This window comes from Schistocerca cancellata, chromosome 6 (assembly GCF_023864275.1).
Source record: "Schistocerca cancellata isolate TAMUIC-IGC-003103 chromosome 6, iqSchCanc2.1, whole genome shotgun sequence".
Classification (NCBI taxonomy): Eukaryota; Metazoa; Arthropoda; class Insecta; order Orthoptera; family Acrididae; genus Schistocerca; species Schistocerca cancellata.
The window spans coordinates 238,303,323-238,327,655 of NC_064631.1; the positions used below are offsets into that span (position 1 = coordinate 238,303,323).

Consider the following 24,333-nt stretch of genomic DNA (forward strand, 5'->3'; position numbering starts at 1 on the left):
TGACCATTAATGATCGCAGTATACACAAGCACTTGGACGAAGATTGAAAAAACTTAATTTTTTCGACAGCTAACTGGCTACTGTTGCTTTAAATCGCATATATACGCCGTAGAAAATCTTGGAGCGGTAGGCGTTTGAATTTATCACTGAAGGTTATTTTTGTGCGCACAAGATTTAAAAACAATAATAATATTGCGACACGAAAACGGCCAAGCGATACTTCTTGCTTTCATTTCTACAACCATTTTTTGAACAAATAGAGCTAAAAATTAAGATAAGGTAAGGTAAAGCTGTGCTCAACCTCAATGTTTTCTCTTCTGCTAGAAGATCCTTGCACCCAATAATTTCTAGGCGCCATATTTGTTTACGTAATATGACAGCGCACGAGGCCAACGAGTTTCTCGTTGGGAGTTCCTCGTTGGCCTCGACAGTGACAGTATACATGTGATGTGTTACTACAGTGAAAGGAACCTGTGACCACTGAAGGTACTGTTTTACTTATTTTATGTTTAGCGTGAGATATACGTTTAATTTTTGTCAAAAGCCATGTTCTGAAATAGTGTTTTCTTTCTCCACGAGACAGTGTCACAAATTCCTCCAAGAACTCGTAACACATCACACATACAAATGTCATACTAACAAATGTAAATCCACCTGATGATGAAGATTTAAACCTTTGAAAAGCGCCGTGGAGATCACATAACAGCCGCTGGGTGCACACACTTTCCGAGTATAGGGTAACTTGATAAATGTTTTTTTTTTTTTTCTAGTTTTGTCGAGTTGTAATGCTTTTTGTATTTATTGTGTATTGAATGTGTTTTAATTTACGTAGGGGTGTTTGACTTTTGATTTTTTGAGGTGTTGTGGTTTTGTTTTTCGTAGTTGTAGATGTTGGGGTTTTGTTTTTCGTAGTTGTAGGTGTTGGGGTTTTGTTTTTCGTAGTTGTAGGTGTTGGGGTTTTGTTTTTCGTAGTTGTAGGTGTTGGGGTTTTGTTTTTCGTAGTTGTAGGTGTTGGGGTTTTGTTTTTCGTAGTTGTAGGTGTTGGTTTTTTTGTATCAGTAGTTATGGTTGACCTATACAGGTCAAGTGACAGATTCCAATTTTCATAGTTTTATATGTTGGTATTGGTGTTTCGGTATAGTCAGCTGTGGTCAAGGGGAATGTCTGATTCCAATTTTCGTAGTTTTTGCTGTAGACGTTGGTGTCCTCGTACCGTCAGCTGCGGTAGACCTATATAAGTCACGGGAAGTGTCCGATTCACGTAGATTTTTGTAAGTTTTTTTTGTTCATTTTGCGTGTTTTGGGATCATGGTGTGGTTTTTTTTACTCTTATATTTAGCTTCCCCCCCTCCCTAATTTCCCGCGGTTGTCCCATTCTTTGATTGTATTTTTGGAGGGGGGGCGTAATTGTCTTATTTATACGTATTTTCGTCTTTGTTGCCGTGTGTATGTAGTGAGATCATAGGCGCCATATTGGAGACGCTTAGAATAGCCATTTACACCATATTTATGACGTCATGCAGGATGTATACGACCCGGGACAACCGGGAAAAACCCGGGAATTTTTCGGAATTCCGGGAATTTTTCGTTGTTTTAGCTTTCAGTTAAATTTTTGTAATTTTGACTGCAGAATTGATTCTCTAGCAATGAATGTTATTGTATTCTGCTACTGGAGAATAATACTGCAGCAATAAAATATAAACGAGAGGGAGAAAAATAAAACTTCATTGGCAAAGGAAATGTGCAATTTACAACAACAAAACACCGTGCACGCACAAGCGTCTGCAAATAGCAAAAATATGTCAAAGGCCGTAGGGCGCAGACTGTAATGCTTCGTAACAATAAACTGCTTGCTATGAGCATGACGTCACAACTGTTCACGTTAGGTTCCTTTGACCAATTGCCAGCGGTCTGTTGCGTATCCGCATTTGACTCGCATATAAGGAGGACCTTCTCCCGCTACTTGAAGTTGGGCTGTTAGCTGTATCGGTAGTAGCAGCAAGCGGCCAGATGCAAACCAGAAAAAAATTTCTCCCGCGCCCCAGTTGCCCGATTCACGCTTGCACAGAGTTGTCTAGTGGGGAGGGGGGTTAACCTCCACGTGACCCGTGTTTACGTTAAGTGATTTCGCTGCTTCTCTTCGTGTACAGCTCCCACGTCAAATGAAAACAAAACGGATTTCTGTGGCCGGAAGCTATCAAGTGAATTAAAATACATTCACATAATTATGGAGGGCAAAAATATATCAATTTCAGTTTTCTGATTTGATTTTATTTCCAAGTTAGTAGCAGTCAAGCATTAATCGCCTTGCAGAACAGTGAAGCTTTTTTTGCAAGTTTGCTAAAGAAATTTGGCTTTATTAATCTTTCCGCTGAGGCAATCATTTTATTTGAAACGAAGTGTTTCCTTCTACAATATTGCCTAGTTCCAACTGTTCGCTGAATTTCAAGTGCAATTTCAAGTCCACGTTATCATCTTCTGCCATATATGGCATTGTGCCATAATAAAGAACCAAAAATGAGATCGCAGAGTACTGGTACTCCAAGAAAATTTACATCCCAAAAACCACACTGAAAGGCTTAATATCAGATGGGACCTACTAAATTTGTGAATCTGGAAAAGGAAAAAGCCAATTTGCACTTCAAGCCGAATTATGCATTTTAGTATGGTTTACGAAATTCCAATGCTCTTTGGAGTATCGTCTGATACCCTGTTTCCTTCATGGTGTAGTGTAACCTTTGTTAGTGCTTCATACACACGAACATGCGGGCTTCCTACACCACTACAGTTGCACACGCACAATAATGCCTGTTTTCTGGCGCTCTCTGGCAACTGTTAAATCGAACATATTTCTAACAGTCTCCGGATAGTATTGCGAACGGTGGTTAGAAAAGCGTTACTTTCAAAGTAAATTTCTTTTTACGCAAGATGAATTAGGTTACGTGTGAGAAAGTGGGATGGATATCTAAATCACAGAGCGTTCGAAACTGAACAGTTTGAGGACCAGCCACTTAGCCTACAAGAATTTCGAGCCGAGACATTTATGTCAGAATTTTAAATTTACTGGCATATTTGTGTGATGTATCTTAAAGTGTAACACACTCAAAAATAAAAAAAAGACCAATATTACATGTGAAAGCTTAGCTTCTGTTGTAGCGTGTTAACCTTAGAGACCAAAATTATATGTGAAAGCTTAGCTTTTCTTGTAGATATACGGTACTGTGTACATTAAAGTAAACCGTTAACATTTCCTCTTGCGTGTTCGCGCTATGTAACCAGTGAATTTGCTATTGGCTGACTATAACACGTGTCCTATGCTCTGAATAGCTGCTGTCATCGGCTGGCGAGATCTCGTGGCTTGAGATATGACTCGCTTACAAAACGACATCACAACCTCGGTTTCAACGCTCCGGAAACTAACGCGCTGTGTTTGGTGCAATTCGAATTTATACTTTCGTAATACGAAAATATGCAGCGTATATATTGCTGCAAATCAAAGGTCTTTCCAAAACTTCTCTCCTTTTTTTATTTATTTATTAAGTCTCTCCAAAACTTCTCTGCCCCGTCTTTTCTTTTTTTCCGGGAAGTTCTACGCGATTGTATAAAACGTTAACCACTCGAAGGATTGATAAGTTTTACAGTTCCGAGGGAAAATCTACGGAAAACGTACTGTCACTTAGCACAGAAAAATTGTATTTTCGCCCGGGAAAAAGCATATTTTTTAAACGGGATATCCGGGAATAATCCGGGAATTTTTTTTCTTTGTCCACGTATACACCCTGTCATGGGTCAAAGGAGACAGGTGGAATCGGACACTTCTGTAATCCCACTCTTTCCACCTTCAAGCCATTCGTTCTTTGTTTTGTACTGGCTTTCCACCTGACCTCTTAATATACAAACGGGCGCTCTCTTTTATGCAAGGGTCTTCAGTTTTTCACGTTATTTAAGTTAAATAGTTCTGTTGTGTTCCTCGAATGACTTCGGAAACGTTTCTATTACAAGGATTACAGTATCCGTCGAAGCCATTCGTGGTGAAAATAATTTACAGCTTCAAATAGTGCACAGTAATACTGGTCTCGTCGAGTTCAAGGCAGTCAAACCGGTGCAGGTGGTACTTCTTTCTGCCCACGGGGATTCACAGCTGGGCGTTCTAGGTCGGGCCAGTTAGCATCCAGGAAGAACCGTTGCGTCTCAGCACACCAGTGCAGAAGTCATCGAAAATTCTGTGGCCGATGGCGACATGGATGAGGAACTACCAGCGCTATATAACCCGCTGCGGCTCCACAGAACACCGTCGTCTTTTGGCTGATTCGGTGGCAGCAAGATATCACAGCAAAACCTCCGAGGTGAGTGCAGAGTTTGGGAAAGAAATATTCAAATGATGATCTCACATGCAGAAAGTTTGTGTAAACTGGAGAAGCCTTCATATTTTGCATGCTGTATCTCTTCTTATATTCCCTGCTTGCAAAGAATATTTGAGAGAATTTCTGCCTTCTGCATGAGACAGTCCATTTGTTTTTATCTATACAGCGATTTTCGCTTATTATTGCGTCTCACATAGCCCAGTCAGTTTTTCGTGTTGATATCTTGTCTTGTTTTCAATAAAGTTGTGTCGTCCACTGTTGTACTAGACATGTTAAAACGCTAAGTTTTTCACTAACAGTGTTTTAACATTTAAACACGAACTTCGTTTTATTTTATCGCGAAAACATGGTCTGTGCCTTCAGCCTATGTAGTGTTATAGCTGTATAATGCTATATGATGCTACATGATGCTACAGTGACAAATGAGATGGTGTCGCAATGGAATAATCATTCATTTTTTGCATTTATCGTATTTAGATTAAGGAGAGGCGTATCTTTGGTTGCTATATAAAATAACGGCCCTGTCGCTTACAGTTTGGTGCAAAACTTCAATACATTTCTCTAAACGGACCAAATTTCCTGTATCTGCAGCAGTCCTGCATTTCGTATCTTGATGCAGCCGCCTTTCTTCTCACTATTGTCTCCACGTTTTCACTCTCTAACTTACGATTCCATTCACACTACAGAAATGGTTCAAATGGCTCTGAGCACTGTGGGACTTAACATCTGAGGTCATCAGGCCCCTAGAACTTAGAACTACTTAAACCTAAAGGACATTACACACATCCATGCCCAAGGTAGGACTCGAACCTACGACCGTAGCGGTCGCGCAGTTTCAGACTGAAGCGCCTGGAACCGCTCGGTCACACCGGCCGGCTCAGTCAAATACACAAATTACTAATTTCCATTCATCTAAAAGTAATTTTGCGGGCTTCTATTGGAAATTATTTTTCACAGTTGAGCTGTTATTTTTTTTTTAATTTGTTCGTTCGCAACACACTTTTATTCTGCTACCAAACTAGCGCTACGTAAATACGTATTAACATAGCTCCTGCAGTCTGTAAAAGAAGTGCATCTGAAAGCAGTTTTCCACATAAAAGAAGTGCCTAATTTAGAGTATGTCACTAAAGGCCATATCCTTTTTTCTTAAAGATACTAATCGAGGTAAAACTATTGACGAAAACAATGGACATGTATTCAGCATGAGCCCGGTCCAATTCCTACATCATATGAGGTGAACACCAGGGTAGTTGGTTTAACAAGCCACAACCGATTCCGGCCCCATCCCCTCCAAAACAAACCTACTGCTTCTTCCCTAATGAATTCGTTCAGGATGACACGTTGAACAGTAACTTGAGTGTCAGCATGCCTTTCGCCCAAGAGAACTAATAAAAAGCGTCGTTTGTCAAACATGATGTCCGAACAGTTCATTTCTTGACCAATACACACGTTGGAATGTCACTACCCTAGTGATAGTGCTTGTAATCACACTTAACGGTCGTAATCATTTTATTCCCGCTTCACGTAGCTTGACGACAGATTATCAACGTTGCTATAATAGCGACAAACCTCGTAGGTTTTGTGTAGCCAGCAGACAGAAAATGGGCTTGCTTTAGATTTCTAACGATCTATAGCGTTTCGAAGGTGTGTCGCTAAAGTACTTTTGAGCGAACATCTCTACAGTAGTCACCCCTCAGATTACTTTACAAATGTTTCCGAGAAGTAATTGGGAAGTGGGGAAATTTGACTGAAGAATGTCTCGCCTCGCCAGGAACAATTACCTCGACGTACAATCACCAGTGTCACATGCACCAAATGCCACACACATTCTGCAGTCTGACTCTTCAGTGATCCGTCAAGCGCTGTGGTACTCGAGGACGGCCCTCGCCAGTGGATATGGGGAACAAATAGTAATTAATTATTTGTTTCATTTATATATAATGAAGTCAAGTTTGATGTTAATAGCCTATTGTATGACACACCCAATACTCTCAGCTGGATTTTCAGCTGGAGTCCATGGGTAAAGAATAAATAAATAATCAGAGTTTTCCGAGTTTTCGAAAAAAAAGAAGGAAAAGTTGTATCCGCTATCAAACAGGACATTTCTGTTTATCAAGGGATCACATACTTGTCGAAAGAAAGAAAAACAGAAAATAAAAGAACACGATATTCACAGGAAATCACTTATTATATGTATCTTCAAAGTTAACGAATTTGCAATAACAATCTGAATATCATTTTATTTATTGTGAAATGGGTCCTTGTATCAGGTACACCATCATCAGTGTTATGTTTTCCAACATTCCACGCTCTATCGTGCCAGATTTTGCAGCATCAAACGTCTTCAAGAAAGAACAAAACAGTATTCCGGGCGAACACGTTGACTGTGATGAATTATGTATTCTTTCCAATCAGAATCTAGTTATACGTCGCCAGTTGATTCCAGGCTAATTGATTAGTTACTCACACAGTAAATTCTACAGTCTTAAGCCGCCACTCTCTTCTTGAATGCGATTTATTTGTTATTCCCCTTCGCTTAACGTTACCAGAATTTATAAACTCCATTACTTCCCCACAAGTCTGTCCTGACTCTGGGTGAAAACTGCTCCTTCTTCAAAGACAAGAGGGGATGGGACGTTCGACAAAATTCACTCTGTGCTGTATTTCTCCTGTTGTGTGGAATCATCTTTCAAGAAAGCGTTAATATAGTGGGCTAATTTTCATCGCTTCAGTGGTGTGAAAAAAATCTTAATCAGTACACACAACGACGTGAAAACAAACTAAAAATGCAATTAGACGGGAAGTTGAAAGATACTGCATCTCACGAGGCATGAGAGTGAGATGTGCAGAACCATTTTTCAAACCCGTCACGTCTGTTCCGCGGACGATGGCGGCAGTTGAGTGCCTTGTATCGCTGCTTCGCCTTCTTCCAGCGCTGGGAACGGCGCGCGGCGGCGGCGGCGTCTCCAGAAGGCGGCGGGGGCGGAGCGTCGCTGCCCAGGCTAGCGGTGCCGCGCTGCAACACAGCAGGCACACTGCAGTCACACAGAATAAAGGAGGCGCAGGAACCAACAGCACGCACACTGGGCTTTCTTCCGGATTTCTGCAACATCTTAGTTCCAACGGGGTCCACGGCCAAAACAAATTTTCAGAATGGCGATAATCTGCCACACTGCGTGTAATTACTTGCAATAGAATATCCTTTTATGTAGTACTTTTTACTACGGCACAGTTTTGACTGTGCAGTCATTTTCAAGTGTAGGTACGAGGTTTGCCCGGAAAATAGTATAAAAGTTGAATAATAACTTTATTTTACAATTATTCAGGTATTACAATATGGTCTCCTTCAAAGTACCCGCCCTGAGACGCGATACACTTCTGCCAACGCCGTTTCCACTGTTGATAACTTTACTGAAAGTCTTCAGTTGTGATGTTGTTCAGTTGCCGTGTCGTTTCCGCCTTGATGGCTTCCACATCTCCCAGGTGCCGCCCCCGAAGCACCATCCCCCCTGCGGGTCCGGGGATTAGAATAGGCCCGAGGTATTCCTGCCTGTCGTAAGAGGCGACTAAAAGGAGTCCATCCCCCTCACGGGGGTAGTTAGCGCCTGCGTCCGGAGACGGACGATCTTCACGACCTATAATCGTGGTCTTTTTGGTTTTAAACTTCTCGTTTCTTCCTTCCTTTTGTTGGTCCCTTTCTTTGCTCTTCTCCACCTCACTGTCTTCCTTACTCTTTCCCTTGACTTCTCCTTGCCTTCTCATTGCCTTTTTCTCCTTGCCTTCTCATTGCCTTTTTCTCCTTGCCTTCTCATTGCCTTCTCATTGCCTTTTTCTCCTTGCCTTCTCATTGCCTTTTTCTCCTTGCCTTCTCATTGCCTTTTTCTCCTTGCCTTCTCATTGCCTTTTTCTCCTTGCCTTCTCATTGCCTTCTTCTCCTTGCCTTCTCTGGTCTCCGCCTCGGCGTTTGAGACAGTCTGTCCTCTTTCTCCCTCTCTCTCTTCTTTTTCCTCTTCTTCCTTCCTCCCTGTGCGTGTCTGAAGGCCGACCCACGCGTTCGCACGCGTAGCCGGTGACGGGGTAACGCGTAAGTCCCCGCCCTGGGTAGACATGTAAGGCACGCGCGTACCCCCTGGTAAAGGCCAGGCCCGGGGAGGGGTGATTGCCTGAGCTGATACCTTCTGACCATGCCGATTGGTCCCTCCGTCTGTTTCTCGGGAGGTGTGACCTGAGGTGTAAACATTCACCTAAGGCGGGAGTGCCCTCTGAGAGGGTCCCCACAAGGAAGGAGCGCGCCATCGGAGACGCTGGCAATCATGGGGGATTCCTCCGCAATGGATTCTACTCCATCGCTTTCGACTTCGACCCAAAAACGGAAACGTGACCAGCCAACAGTGACAAAAGTACTACCGCCTGCCCCACAGTTCCTCGTAGTTTCTCGCACTGAGGACGGAAAGGATTTTTCCTCTGTCAACCCTTTTGTTATTCAGAAGGGCGTTGATGCCATAGCCGGATCTGTCAAATCTTGTACCAGGTTGCGTAACGGCACCTTATTACTAGAAACTGAGAATGCCTTTCAGGCACAAAAACTGCTTCGGGCCACCCTCCTGTACACGTTCCCTGTCCGGGTGGAGGCCCACCGAACTTTGAATTCGTCTCGTGGTGTAGTGTATACTAGCTCCCTCGACGGATTGACTGACGAGGAGCTTCAATCTTTCCTCGCTGAGCAGGGCGTGACGGCTGTCCATCGGGTCATGAAAAAGGTCAACAACGACCTTGTACCGACCCGGACACTCTTCTTGACCTTCGATAGTGTTAAGCTGCCATCGCGCATCAAGGCGGGCTACGAGGTTATTTCTGTTCGCCCCTATGTCCCGACACCTACGCGCTGCTACCAGTGTCAGCGTTTCAATCACACTCGACAGTCTTGTTCCAATGCGGCTAAATGTGTCACTTGTGGCAGGGATGCCCATGAGGGTGACTGTCCACCTCCGTCTCCTCATTGTGTGAACTGTCAGGGTGACCATGCCGCATCCTCCCGCGACTGTCCTGTCTATAAGGACGAACGTTGCATCCAAGAAATTCGTGTCAAAGAGAAAGTGTCAACCTCGGCTGCTCGCAAGCTATTGGCTAGTAGGAAGCCCACGCTGCTCCCAGCGGGGAAATATAGTACTGTCCTCGCCTCTCCTCGGACTACCCGGGAGGTCGCAACCCAGACATGCGATCTGACCTTCAGCACCACGGTCGTCCGTTCGGCCAGTGCTAAGATCGCGCGGTCGACGTCTCCTCTTCCTCCCATCACACCACAGACACCAGCCACTTCCTCAGCTTCTGCTAAGTCGAAGACACCGAAGTCAGATGCACGGTCCTTCAAGAAGGAACCATCCCGTGCAGACTTCCTCCGTCCCTCGACCTCCCAGCCTTCGACCGATACTTCCACCAAACGTCCTTCCAAAAAGGCGCATAGGAAGCACAGTTCTCCTTCCCCGCCACGGCGCATCTCTTCTTCTGCGCCACCCAGCGGTTGCCGCCCCAGGCCGTCATCCGTTTCGCCTGGCCGCACCGCCGGTAGCCGTACATCTGGCCGTTCACCGGCGGAGGAAGCTCCCCCTCCCGGCCATCCTCCCGAGATGGCCGATGACCCTATAGACCCCATGGACGATGACTGTCCGCCTACTGATAGCGGCGGCAGTGCTCGCTCGAAGCCAGGCCCTAAGCGGCCTTCGAGGTGACCCCTTCTCTCATCTTCCTTTTCTTACGATGGCACTTATTCACTGGAATATTCGCAGCATTCGCTCCAACCGAGAGGACTTGAAGTTGCTGCTCCGCTTGCATCGTCCGCTCGTCGTAGCCCTCCAGGAAACGAAGCTACGCCCATGCGATCACATTGCCTTGGCACACTACACCTCTGTGCGTTTTGACCTACCCCCTATGGTAGGTATCCCAGCTCATGGAGGGGTTATGTTGCTGGTCCGGGATGATATTTACTACGATCCCATCACGTTGCACACCGGCCTGCAGGCAGTTGCCATCCGCATTACTCTCCCCACTTTTACGTTTTCCTTTTGTACCGTTTACACTCCATCGTCATCTGCCGTTACCAGGGCAGACATGATGCAACTTATTGCTCAGCTATCTGCACCGTTTTTGTTAACTGGAGACTTCAATGCTCACCATCCCCTTTGGGGTTCTCCAGCCTCCTGCCCGAGGGGCTCCTTGTTAGCAGACCTTTTCAACCAGCTCAATCTTGTCTGCCTTAATACTGGCGCCCCTACTTTTCTTTCGGACACATCTCATACCTATTCCCATTTAGACCTCTCTATATGTACTCCCCAACTTGCACACCGGTTTGAGTGGTATGCACTTGCTGATACATATTCGAGCGACCACTTCCCGTGTGTTATCCATCTCCTGCAGCATACTCCCTCTCCGTGCTCCTCTAGTTGGACCATCTCCAAGGCAGACTGGGGGCTCTTTTCTTCCAGGGCGACCTTTCAGGATCAAACCTTCACAAGCTGCGATCGTCAGGTCGCACACCTCACGGAAGTCATTCTCGCTGCTGCTGAATATTCCATCCCTCACCCTACTTCTTCTCCACGTCGTGTACCGGTCCCCTGGTGGACTGCAGCATGTAGAGACGCTTTACGTGCTCGTCGACGTGCTTTACGCACCTTTAAACGCCACCCTACAGTGGCGAATTGTATTAATTATAAACGATTACGTGCTCAGTGTCGTCGTATTATTAACGAAAGCAAGAAAGCCAGCTGGGCTGCTTTCACAAGCACCTTCAACAGTTTTACTCCTTCTTCTGTTGTCTGGGGTAGCCTGCGCCGGCTATCTGGCACTAAGGTCCACTCCCCAGTTTCTGGCTTGAAGGTCGCGAATGAAGTCCTTGTGGCCCCTGAGGCTGTCTCCAATGCCTTCGGCCGCTTTTTCGCCGAGGTTTCGAGCTCCGCTCATTACCACCCTGCCTTCCTCCCCCGCAAACAGGCAGAGGAGGCTAGGCCACCTGACTTTTGCTCCTCGAATTGTGAAAGTTATAATGCCCCATTCACCATGCGGGAACTCGAAACCGCACTTGGCCGATCACGGTCCTCCGCTCCAGGGCCTGATTCTATTCATATTCAGATGCTGAAGAACCTTTCTCCTGCGGGTAAAGGTTTTCTTCTTCGTACATACAATCGCATCTGGATTGAGGGACATGTTCCCGCATGCTGGCGCGAGTCTATTGTTGTCCCGATTCCTAAGCCGGGGAAGGACAAGCACTTGCCTTCCAGTTATCGACCTATCTCACTTACCAGCTGTGTCTGTAAAGTGATGGAGCGAATGGTTAACTCTCGATTGGTTTGGCTGCTTGAGTCTCGACGCCTACTTACAAATGTACAATGTGGATTTCGTAGGCGCCGCTCTGCTGTTGACCATCTGGTTACCTTGTCGACCTTCATTATGAATAACTTCTTGCGGAAGCGCCCGACCGCGGCTGTGTTCTTTGATTTGGAGAAGGCTTACGACACCTGTTGGAGGGCGGGCATTCTCCGCACCATGCATACATGGGGCCTTCGCGGTCGCCTCCCTCTTTTTATTCGTTCCTTTTTAATGGATCGACAGTTCAGGGTACGTGTGGGTTCTGTCCTGTCCGACACCTTTCGCCAGGAGAATGGGGTGCCACAGGGCTCAGTTCTGAGCGTCGCTCTGTTCGCCATCGCGATCAATCCAATAATGGATTGCCTCCCAGCTGATGTATCAGGCTCCCTTTTTGTGGACGATTTTACCATCTATTGCAGCGCGCAGCGTACACGTGTCCTGGAGCGCTGTCTTCAGCGTTCTCTTGACCGTCTTTACTCCTGGAGTGTCGCCAATGGCTTCCGTTTTTCTGCCGAGAAGACGGTCTGTATTAACTTCTGGCGCTACAAAGAGTTTCTCCCACCGTCCTTACGACTTGGTCCCGTTGCTCTCCCAATCGTGGAGACAACCAAATTTTTAGGCCTTACCTTTGACAGGAAACTTAGCTGGTCTCCACATGTGTCATATTTGGCCGCCCGTTGTACCCGTTCTTTAAATGTCCTCCGTGTTCTCAGTGGTATGTCGTGGGGAGCGGATCGAACCGTCCTACTTCGTCTATATCGGTCGATCGTCCGCTCCAAGCTGGATTATGGGAGCTTTGTATACTCCTCTGCACGGCCATCCATCTTACGCCGCCTCAACTCCATACAACATCGGGGTTTACGACTTGCGATCGGAGCATTTTATACCAGTCCCGTAGAGAGTCTTCATGCTGACGCTGGCGAATTGCCGCTCACTTACCGGCGCGATATACTGCTTTGTCGGTATGCCTGTCGGCTACTGTCAATGCCCGACCATCCGTCTTATCGTTCCTTTTTTGACGACTCTCTCGACCGTCAATACGGGTTGTATGTCTCTGCCCTGCTACCCCCTGGAGTTCGCTTTCGTCGCCTCCTTCAACACCTTCATTTTTCATTCCCTGCAACCTTTCGAGTGGGCGAGAGCCACACGCCACCTTGGCTCCAGGCTCAGGTCCGCGTTCACCTTGACCTCAGCTCGCTCCCAAAAGAGGTCACCCCCAGTTCGGTCTACCACTCCCGTTTTTTGGAACTTCGTTCGAAGTTCATCACCATGACTTTCATTTATACAGATGGCTCTAAGACCAATGACGGGGTTGGGTGTTCCTTTATAGTCGGGGCACAAAGTTTCCAATACCGGCTCCATGACCATTGTTCGGTCTTCACAGCTGAGCTCTTTGCCCTCTACCAGGCTGTTCTTTACATCTGCCGCCACCGACATTCTGCTTATGTCATCTGCTCAGATTCCCTGAGCGCCATCCAGAGCCTCAGTGATCCGTACCCGGTTCACCCTTTCGTACACCGGATCCAACGCTCTCTTCAGCGGCTGGTGGACGTCGGTCCGCCGGTTAGCTTTATGTGGGTTCCTGGCCATGTCGGTATCCCTGGGAACGAAGCTGCAGATGCCGCGGCCAAGGCTGCGGTCCTCCAGCCTCGGACAGCTTCTTGTTGTGTCCCTTCGTCCGATCTTAGCAGGGTCATTTGTCGGCGCGTTGTGTCGCTGTGGCATGCCGATTGGGCTGCACTTACCGACAACAAGCTTCGGGCCTTAAAACCTCTTCCCGTGGCTTGGACGTCCTCCTCACGCCCTTCTCGGCGGGAGGAGGTCGTTTTAGCAAGGTTAAGGATTGGACACTGCCGGTTCAGCCATCGCCATCTGCTGACGGCTGCGCCGGCGCCGTTCTGCCCATGTGGGCACTTGCTGACGGTTAGACACATTTTAATGTCCTGTCCCGATCTTAACCAACTGCGCCTCGATCTTAACCTGCCTATTACTTTCGATGCCGTTTTAGCGGATAACCCACGAGCAGCTGCTCGTGTTCTTTGTTTTATCAATTTGACACACCTTGCTAAGGACATTTGATGAAGTTTTTTAATCCTATGCCTGTCAGTCTGTCTTTTATTGTGTTTTTCCTTTTAGTTGTTGTTGTCAACTTGTGGCTCGCGGTGCATTTTTAGAGTAGTCAGGGCGCTAATGACCATTGAAGTTGTGCGCCCTAAAACCACAAAAAAAAAAAAAAAAAAAAAAAAAAAACCGAAGCACCATTTTGCATTTCGGGAACATGAAGTCACACGGGGCTAAATCGGGTGAATAAGGCGGGTGGTCTATCACGGTGATTGAGCTTCGGGCCAAAAACACGCGCAAAACGAGCGACGTGTGAGCGGGCGCATTGTCGTGATGAAGGATCCACCTGCCCCCTTTTGCCAACTCCGGTCGAACTCGGGCTACACGAGCCCTGAGACGTGTCAGAACTTCAACATAAAAATTTCCGTTCACTCTCTCGCCGGGAGGGACAAATTCCTTGTGAACAATGCCCCTAGAATCAAAGAAAACAATCAACATTGTCTTGACATTGGACCTTGGTTTTCGTGACTTTTTTGTTCTCAGTTCTCCTGCTAGTTTCCATTCCTTGCTTTGAGATTTGAGCTCCACATCGAATTCGTAAAACCGGGACTCGTATCCAGTGATGACTTGGTTGAGAAAGTCCCCTCGTTCCTCTGCTTCCAACCAATCCTCACAGCACTCAACCCTCTTTGCTTTCTTTTCTGGCGTCAAGAGCTTCGGTACGATTTTCGCACACAATTTCTTAATTTCAAGTTTTTGTGTCAGGATTTCGTGAACGATTGTTTGGGGGAATGACAGCACGTCAGCAATCATTCTGACTGTCAATCTATAGTCTTTAAGAACACAAGCCCAAATTCGTTCAACATTTGCATCGGAACTCTATGTCGACGGGCGTCCTGGGCGAGGGTCATCGTTCACTTCTCGGCCATCCCGGAACCTTTTTAACCACTTGTTCACGGTTGGTTCCTTCAGAGAATTGTCTCCGTAAACCTGTTTCAAACACTCAAAAATCTCATGGCCATTCTTGCCTAGCTTTGCAAGAAACTTGATGTTGACGCGCTGTTCCTCAATCAGAGAGAGCTCCATGCCGACGGCAGGTGAAAAAGGGTAACTGTCAACAAGCTGCCGCACACTCCCACATTCACGCAGAGTGCTCTGGCTCGAACTGAGCGTTGATGGGATTGATTACAGCAGTAGTCCCACCTGGCGGTGACTGCAGCTTGTAACATTAAGACATTATTCAACTTTTATACGTATTTTCCGGACAAACCTCGTATAGTTTAAAACCATCAAACGGACTTATTTGGATTAGGCGTTAGCGACAATGACGAGGCACAAACAGCGCCGCTGCCACTGCGGCACGCCTGATTTTTGTAGCAAGTGGTATGTAATTAGGCTAACCACAATGCCGCGGCAGTGCAGCGTTTCGTGCCGCGCTGCCGGCTCGATCGCTGCAGACCGCTTTTATCGCCGCGCTGCCACGCAGCTACGCCGCTGCACCTTCCCCGTGTTCTTGACACGCACACGGGGACTAAATCTTTCTCAGGCGGCTTAGAGGACATTGTGAGGTTGCAAAATTTGATAATTTCACATCTATCTTACATCGCTACTTGAGACTCTTGGTTATTAGACATACTCATTATTATGTCTGGCATTTAAAAGAACCCATTCGTCGAGTTTGCACTGAAAAAGTATACACTGTTCACACTACTACACTTTAGGTCATACATTGCTGTACAAGAAACATAGCTAACATATCGAACATTCAATTAAAAATTCTTATATTGTGTATATGAAAAGTATTCCATCTTATCGTCTGCAGTATGAAAGCCTTATTCACAAAACAACATATATTGACACTCGTAGTAACATATTAATAGCAACTTAGAGAACAAGTAAATCCAAAAGTGTTTAATAATGTTCAATACATGTAACGTCTAATCCAAGTGGGAAGTGACATTAAAAGCCAGGTGTTCTTTTTTTGCTGTGGATTAACGATAATTTCAGTTCTATTCACAAGTTTTTAAGTTGAAATAAAATAATCACAGGTCATTCTGAAGAAATATAAGTCTTGATAAACCTCCAGAGAGAATACAAGTTCTTACTGCAATCATCTTTCCAAATTTAGGTCATACATTTATTTTTCTGGAGAAGTCCTTAGCACTGATTGCCAACCTTTTAAGTTGCCACTACTGCTTCTGGTCTAAGGTCGAAACATCTCCCACATAAATGAGTCAATCCTTCCTCCTTTTTTTCATTTTCTAATGCAGTTAACAGGCAGTAGTTAATTCCCAATAGGATATTTTTTTCCTACAATTATGTCTGTCTCTGCAAACAGCTATGGCATTGAGATACTTGGGTCAACATGCATACTCCCCTCTCTGTCTTCTGTGTGTTGATTACTGTATTCACCTTAATTCACTGTCATGTTCTCAAGAGTCAGTGCAGCAGTAGTTATTCATTGTCATGAATAGGCTTTAGAGCATAATGAGAATTTTACAGTAGCTGATTTGTTTTGCAAATTATTCCAATGAACACCCAAAATGAAGTTCGCGGTAGTTGTTTACAAGAGACTTAACTTTTCTTTTATGAGTTAATAATCGATAGAGATAGAAAAAAGCTTGACAGGTGCGAGGAGGACTCGCGCTTCAGATAGATGGATGGATGGATGGTTGGGGGAGGGGGGGGGGGGGGGGGGAGAGAGAGAGAGAGAGAGAGAGAGAGAGAGAGAGAGAGAGAGAGAGAGAGAGAGAGACAGACGCAGACGGTTCACCCACCCCAGGAATAGAGAATGTCGACGACTTTTTCCTGTTTCTGACATTAATAGTGGCAAGGTATGGGTCAGGGGAATTCCATGACTTTAGAGAATGCTTTAATTTTGAATTTGTATAACAAATGGAAAAGAAATATTTTATGGTGTGATATAGTTATACATTAAAAATTTTCTGATTTTTCTTTTTTTCTGTACTTCTACTGCGAAACCTCATTTCTTCCAAATTTCATGATTCTAGGTCAACGGGAAGTACACTAGGCTATATGCTTTGATGAGTCAGTTTGTGAGCATCAAAATATGTGATACAAATTGCTGTCTCGTTTGATTGGAACAACTTAGGCGCTTAATGTTTTTACACTGCCAAGAGACCACAGACCTTAGTATGTGATAAGTAAATTTCAACTTGATTTTATTTAACTGTACATTAGAAAAAGGGCTCCTAACCGAGCGACAGACAGACAGGCAGCGGGATAGCAACTGACCTTTTTTTCATGTGAGATAATTACAAATTAACAATTAATTTGCATAGATTTAGCTTCAAATGTTTTTAATACAATGAAATATTTTCTTAAAAATATTCATTCGCTATTTTACCTGCTCATGGGTTGAATTTTCAAAAACTGTGAAATCCTGATTTTATATATATATAAAACTTTTCATCAGCTATTTCACTCCTTTAGGGAGGTGTTTCCAAAAACATTGAAACTGAAACACGTATTTTCATTATTTCTAACCGAGAATTCAAATACTAATTTTCATAAGTGTAGCTTTAAAAATTCTTCAGTAGCCTACAGTGTAACATGAACACCCTTTCCAAGTTTCAAGTTTCTATCCTCGGCATTTTTCGCTGGACAATGATGAAGCAGTGCATCAGTCTGGCCGTATTTCACGTCCTTCAGGGTTGAACTTTCAAAAAGAGCGAAAAACGTATTTGTTCACTTCTAACTGAGAAACCAAATACCAGTTTTGAAAGATTTAGCTTTAAAATTGCTTTCACAATTAAATACTTTCATATATTGTTTCATGCCCAGTTTCATCCTCCGCCCCTTAGGGCTTGAATTTCCAAAAAGAATGAAATGCGTATTTCCTTTTAATTTCTAAAAAGCCAAATACAAAATTTCATAGATTTAGCTTCAGAAATGAAATGTGTACATAAAATTTGAATCCCTATTTCACCCTCCTAGGGTTGAATTTCCTAAAATACTGAAACCAGAAAGTCAAATACAAATTATCATTGATGTAGCTTTAAACATACCTTAGTTGTTCTTTAACGATGATTTATTTTCAAAAAACTCTTTCATCCCCTATTTCATCCCTTCCAGGTTTAATTTCCAAAAATGCCGAAATATGTATCTTTCTCATTTCTGACAAGGAAAGCAAATACCAATTTTCGTTGTTCCAGTTTCAAAATTGCCTTAAGAACATATGTTTACAAACCCTTTCATCCCTTATTTCACCCCCTTAGGAATGGAATATCGAAAAATTCCTTGTTAAACTACGCCTACAGTATATGATCAATACCCTCTGCAAATGTCAAGTTTCTCCCTCAGTGGTTTGCGCTGGACGATGATGAGTCAGTGAGTTAGTTAGTCGGGACATTGCCCTTTTATATATAAAAAAAGATAGAGATAAAAGGGCAGCCTACGAATGAAAATGACGGTCTTTAAGAATTTAAAATTTTGCTTGCACTTCCAGTCACCTTTTTTGTCTGCAGTCTAATTCCTTTCCCCATCTCATCATCAATAAATTTAATGATGTTAACAGCAGCCCGCACAGGCATATGCTCAGTCACGTGACCCAATTTGTTCCCAGGTCTATGGTTTCATTTGTCCAGTAACATACTCTTAAAACACATTGAGGTGGGTGGAGTTTGAAATAAACAATATGACACCAAGCATTTTCTGAAAAGCCAAACAGAACACAGGTAACTTCACCACAGCTTGTTCACGAAACATTTCACTTGTTTCTTTTGAAGCCCGGCCACACCACAGTATTTTGACAATGTATGACCAACGTATGTTTTGAGTACAGCCCATATACAAGCATTTGGCGGGTTACGCCACACACTCGAAAATGGCTAACAGCAGGAAATGAGCAGTAGTGCAGAATACGAAAAAAAGCAGCCAGTGCAGCAGATAACTGTCACTCAGAAAATTCAGTAACTCTCACAACTTAAGACACCTGTACACATTTCACGATTGGCTATAAGCTGCAAACTGCCAGCATCCACTTTTATAATGAAACTCCCTCTCACAGACTGAAGGTGTTCTCACAACGATAAATCAATCCATCCATCCTGGCATTCCTCACAGCTTGACTGAAAGCTTGTCTGTGAATATCTAATGTAAGGCGTGCACAGATAGCTCACTCAATTGGTAGTGATTCCCAGGGTTGTGGAATAACTAAAACAACATGTGTTATGTAGTGTGTTACAAGGTTCCAGAGTTTGGTCCTATGGTTATGTATCATATCTACTCATCCCTGTACTCAACGTTCATATGAATAAGGGACAAGCTAGTTACCTCATAAGAAAAGCATTACAGTTGATGTATAGACAAGCGCCATCTCTTAAGGTAATCCATACTTGAAATTTTGCATGCGAGCTGACCGGCGGAACCTCCGCAAATCTGCAATGAAACCTGCTAGTCACAAAATGCCAAGACAATTTCCCTGATGTTACAGATCTTGTGTTTTACAAAGTCATCCGTGACATATGTGCCTTCCACTTCTATCTGAATTAAAGCCAATACGTTTCAATGCTGGTCTCGTGTGCTCACAATGAAGTTCATGCACATGTGTTTGCCATTTACATGTTACTGCTTCAGCCTGTAGTAGATAACAAGGTTTGAACTGATCCAACATCAGTTATTTCTTAAGTTATTTTTGTAAGTGAAGTAGATACAGACAGAAAGATGTGCGGCAAAAAGCAGGTAGAAACATTACACTAGTTTAATTTTCTGACGTTATCCATGTTTCAGACAATTAAAAAAAAAGTTCATTCTAGTATGGTAACTTGATGTGAAAAAGAAAAAAGAAGTTTGGATGCCAACACTATACTTACTATGCTCACAATGTGCTTCCTAATAATTTGGTTACTACAGCTCCAACAAGTACGGGAAGGATCTGATTAGACATGAATTGTAGTCACACGTATAAATGTATGACATTATTACATGAGCATAGCTTTATGTTTTTTCATCACCAGCAGGTTCACAAACATGCAGACAATGGAGCTCGAAGATTGGCAGTTACTTATTGGTCAATAATTCCGATAACATTTTGTTTGCCGCTTCACGCATGATGGCGTGAAGATATTTCGTAACCTCCATCGCTGAAAAAAAATATACATCCTGTATCGCATCTCTGTCTGAAGAAGTTAGTGTCCTGAGACTAGCAATCAGTTAAACTGCTCCTGTTTTCTTAAAAAATCATCTTCCAGGTAAGATGAGTTATCATTATTACTCCTTTGGCTACAAGTATGGTCATCTTTTAGCACCATTACGGATCCCTAGAACATTCTGACTGTAAGGTAGCATTTGATGAATAAATAGATTCCTTCGGCATCTAGGTTCTTCAGCAACTAAGGTCGCTGTATGATTTTGCATTATCATCTTGTCTGCAGAAATAAATAAAAAGCGAAGTCTGCAGGGCAAACATAAATAAAAACATAAATTAGTGACTCGAATTACGGGCTGTGTCACATTTGTATGCACCTAGCCGTCCTTGGAAAAACACACACACACACACACACACACACACACACACACAGAGAGAGAGAGAGAGAGAGAGAGAGAGAGAGAGAGAGAGAGAGAGAGAGAGAGAGAGAGATGAAAAGAAAATATCCAAAATTTAATTAGCCCTGTAAATTTCAACATATTTTTATTTGTATGATATCTTCAGTGCACCCTCTATAAATTGGCAATATGTTCATGAAATATTGAACTTGTAATTGTTCAAACTTCGGCACCCTTAAACAGTATCTATGCAAATGCTTCATGTCTAATCATCATGAGTTATAAGCCCACTTTGTCAGAGTATGGACCGTCCGAGGTCTGCCTAGCTTAATGCTCTAAAGTGTGATCATTATAACTTCTAATAATGTCATTTGTAGCTAGTGATGTTATGTATCGGATTTTGTTTCTCTTTCTCACATTAGATATATAAATACCCATTGTGCAAGAAGGCCTGTACACCCATCTCGGACTAATCAGTGTACTATAACACGCTGTGAATGACGTGTTAGAGAAGCCCATGAATTTGAGAAATGAGGTACAATAAAAAGTTCTCCATGATCGCAAACACAGGATCTCATGCAAAAGATGTCATGTAGCAGCGAGGATGACTCCGGGAGTGCCTCATTACCTGAGCGAAAGCAGCCACAGGAAAGAAAAGATGTGAGCCACGTCGTATTGTCACAGCGACTGGGGGCAAAGTTGGTATAACTGACTAAAGTGCAGCCACCAAGCCCTTCTGTGGCGAGACACTGATTGGAAAAGCCTCTGTCTCCTTGACGTGCCGTGGGTGCCTTCTGCATGCACAGCGGGATTTTTCTTTGGCTTCGAGTGCACGGCTGCACTGCAGCAGTGGTGGTACTGACCGCGCTCGCTCCAGTATTTTTTGCAGTGCAGTGCAGTGCATTGTCGCATGCCCCTGACTCCATGTGCACATGCGCACAATGGATTGCCGGCAGCGGTGGTGCCAAGTGGGTTCTTATCATACCTTTCGGCTTTGAGTGCTCGGCGAAGTTTAGTTGACATATCACAATACATCTTTTAGTTGAAGGTGCTACCGTGGAACAAAGAATCCACAAGCAACGCACCTGCTTAGCTCAGAAAACAGTAAATATGTCTTTCTGGGCTGAAATTGTTTGACTGGACTTTGCTCTTTGAAACTTTCCTTTGTCTCAGCCTAGAAGAGGTGGTTTCGAGTAACATCTCACTTGCAACCGTGAGCAGAATCCGCACACTCTTTGGCATACGAGACAAATTACTTGAAGAATTGTTATGAAGATTAACTAGTTAACGTTTATGGGCGGAATTGGACTAATTTTCTGCACTGCTGTTGTTACAAAACAGTCTTAATCTGGTCGTCAGCCTAATTTTGGCCTGTGAGATTGGGTTAAACTTGTCACTATTCCAACATCAAAACTAAAATGCCATGTAGCACTCCGTAAGGGGGCACTCAAAAATATTATGTCTGAGGGCTTTGCTGCGGCGTATATACAACATAGCACAATTCCAATTCAGGTATATAAGCACCGACATGTAGACAAGGGATTAATGTGGCATTCATATGTTTCCAACATGCATGCGATAAATGCGAAAATGTGAGTTATGCGTTAAAGTCCGTCCAAACTGGGCCAAAATAATGTTTCTCTTTTCTTGGCTGCCAAAGGACAAACAATGGTTGACATACATCGGAGACTGAAGAATATGTATGTGGCATCATGTTTGTCGAAACACTCCGTTGTGAAATGCTGTGCCAAGTTCCATGAAGATCGTGATCTGACACAAGCTGGTCGATCTTGTATGCCAGCCTCAGCTGGGAGACTGAAGTGGGGAACACTCACGCACCCATCCTATAGTCCTCGTCTCCCCTCACCCCACCTCCCTCCATGCAAAAATCAAGCTTCAGTCCCTTAAAAAAGGTCTAAGATTCCTGTCGGGACAAGGACCTGCAGCAGGCAGTTAAGAACTGCACCAGGATGAGGTGCTTTACAAAACAGTATCTTCAACCTGGCGCATTGGTGGGACAATTGCCTCAATGTTCAGTGAATTTACCTGGTTGGCATACCGGTTCTGGACTGTACGGCCTTCGAACGGAAACTTCTTGATCGTGCCTTATAGTTAAGGACATCTGATCCAAATTGGTCTCTTGCAAATTCCCCAGGTAACCTCCTCAAAGATAAAACAGACAGTATTGTAAAGTGCTGAAAAATGTTATTAGGGAGTCAAAGAGGATGTGATACGCAAATAGATAGCAAATTCACAGGATAACAAACCATATGCTCACTAGTGAGGGAAGTGTCTGGTCAGCAGCACAAGGTCGACGATATAAAGTCAGTTCGTAGTAAAAATATTTCTGTTACTGATAAGCCAGATTTATGTGCAGTACTTAACAATCATTTTATGAGTACTGCTGGTGATTTTTTATTTAAAAAAAAAAGCTTAGTTTCTACAGAGAATCATATAACTCCCTTGCAAAATGCCTTTCCGATATTGATGTCTCATATATTCCTTTGTGATACTGGCAAGGGGCAGATTGAGTCAGTAATTAAATCACTGAAGAGTAAGGACTTTCATGGATATAATGGAGTGCCCAGAAGAATATTAAAGTACTGTGCTGCACATAGCTCTATATTTAGCCATATTTGTAACTTTTCCTTTAAGAATGGTCCGTTTCCTCAACGATTAAAGTACTCAGTAGTAAAGCTGCTTTACAAGAAGAGAGAAAGGGATAATGTAGACAATTTTACACCCATTTCTATGTCATCATTGTGTGCTAAAGTTATTGAAAAGGTTGTGTATGTAAGGATAATTGTGTGTGCGTGTCTACTGCTGACAAAGGCCTTAATGGCCAAAAGCTATTATTGTGTGGATCTTTTTATTGTGCCTATCGTGACTCAGCATCTCCGCTATATGGTGAGTAGCAACTTTCCTTCTCTCGTATTGTTACATTCCATCCTGGATTTTCCATTGTTTGATAAGGATAATTGATTTTTATATATCACATAATTTGCTATCAGATGTACAGTTTGGCTTTAGAAGTGGTTTAACAACTGAAAATGCTATATTCTCTTTTCTCTGTGAGGTACTGGATGGATTAAACAAAAGGTTTCGAGCGGTAGGCGTCTTTTTTGATTTAACCAAGGTATTTGATTGTGTTGATCACAAAATATTGCTCCATAAGTTGAACCATTATGGAATACGAGGAGTACTTCACAATTATTTCACCTCTTACTTTAACAACAAACAGCAAAAGGGCATTATTCAGTGTTGAGAATGGCTGTGATGTGGGGGGTCTCAGTGGGGCACGGTCAAATGGGGTGGGGGTGGGGGTGGGGGGGGGAAGTGGGGGGAGAGATACCCCAAGATCAGTGTTGGGGCCTCTCCTGTTCCTCATTTATATAAATGATATGCCTTCTAGTATTACAGGTAATTCTAAAATATTTCTGTTTGCTGGTGACACTAGCTTGGTAGTAAAGCATGTTGTGTGCAACATTGGCTCTGTTTCAAAGAGTGCAATTCATGACATAAGTTAATGGCTTGTACACCAAGACTCAGTTTTTACAGTTTACACAATTCAACAAAACTTGATATTTTAATTTCACAGAATGAGCATATGATTAGTGAAACTCGACAGTTAAAATTTCTTAGTGTTCAGATAGGTAGTAAACTGCTGTGGAAAGCCCACATTCAGGATCTTGTTCAAAGACTTAAGGCTGCCATTTTTACTATTTGAACGGTATCTGAAGTAAGTGATTGTTCGACACGAAAAGTAGTCTAGTTTGCTTATTTTCATTCACTTATGTCGTATGGTATTATATTTTGGGGTAACTCTTCCCATTTTAAAAGGATATTTTTAGCTCAGAAACGGGCAGTTGGGGCAATAAGTTGTGTAATTTTGTGAACCTCCTGTTGATCGCTCGTCACAAGTTTGGATATTCTGACACTGGCCTCTCAATATATTTTTTTGTTGTTTCTTGTTAACAATATCATCTTATTCCCAAGTATTAGCAGCTTTCATTCAGTTAATAATAGGCAGAAATCCAAC

General features: G+C 43.6%; 1 protein-coding gene across 6 annotated transcripts in view; it reads left to right on the forward strand.

The window, feature by feature from the left end:
- Positions 1-374: 374 nt before the first annotated feature.
- The window catches only part of LOC126191472 (uncharacterized), a 37,725-nt gene continuing 13,766 nt past the window's right edge, over positions 375-24,333 (forward strand). The window contains exons 1-3 of one of the 6 annotated variants that reach the window (XM_049932351.1): positions 375-486; positions 561-737; positions 4,142-4,346. In XM_049932351.1, coding sequence (XP_049788308.1) covers positions 4,233-4,346 — 114 coding nt within the window. In that variant the 5' untranslated portion in view covers positions 375-486; positions 561-737; positions 4,142-4,232. The remainder of the gene's footprint in view (positions 487-560; positions 738-4,141; positions 4,347-24,333) is intronic. The other 5 variants (XM_049932349.1, XM_049932350.1, XM_049932352.1 and 2 more) reach the window with 5 other exon arrangements.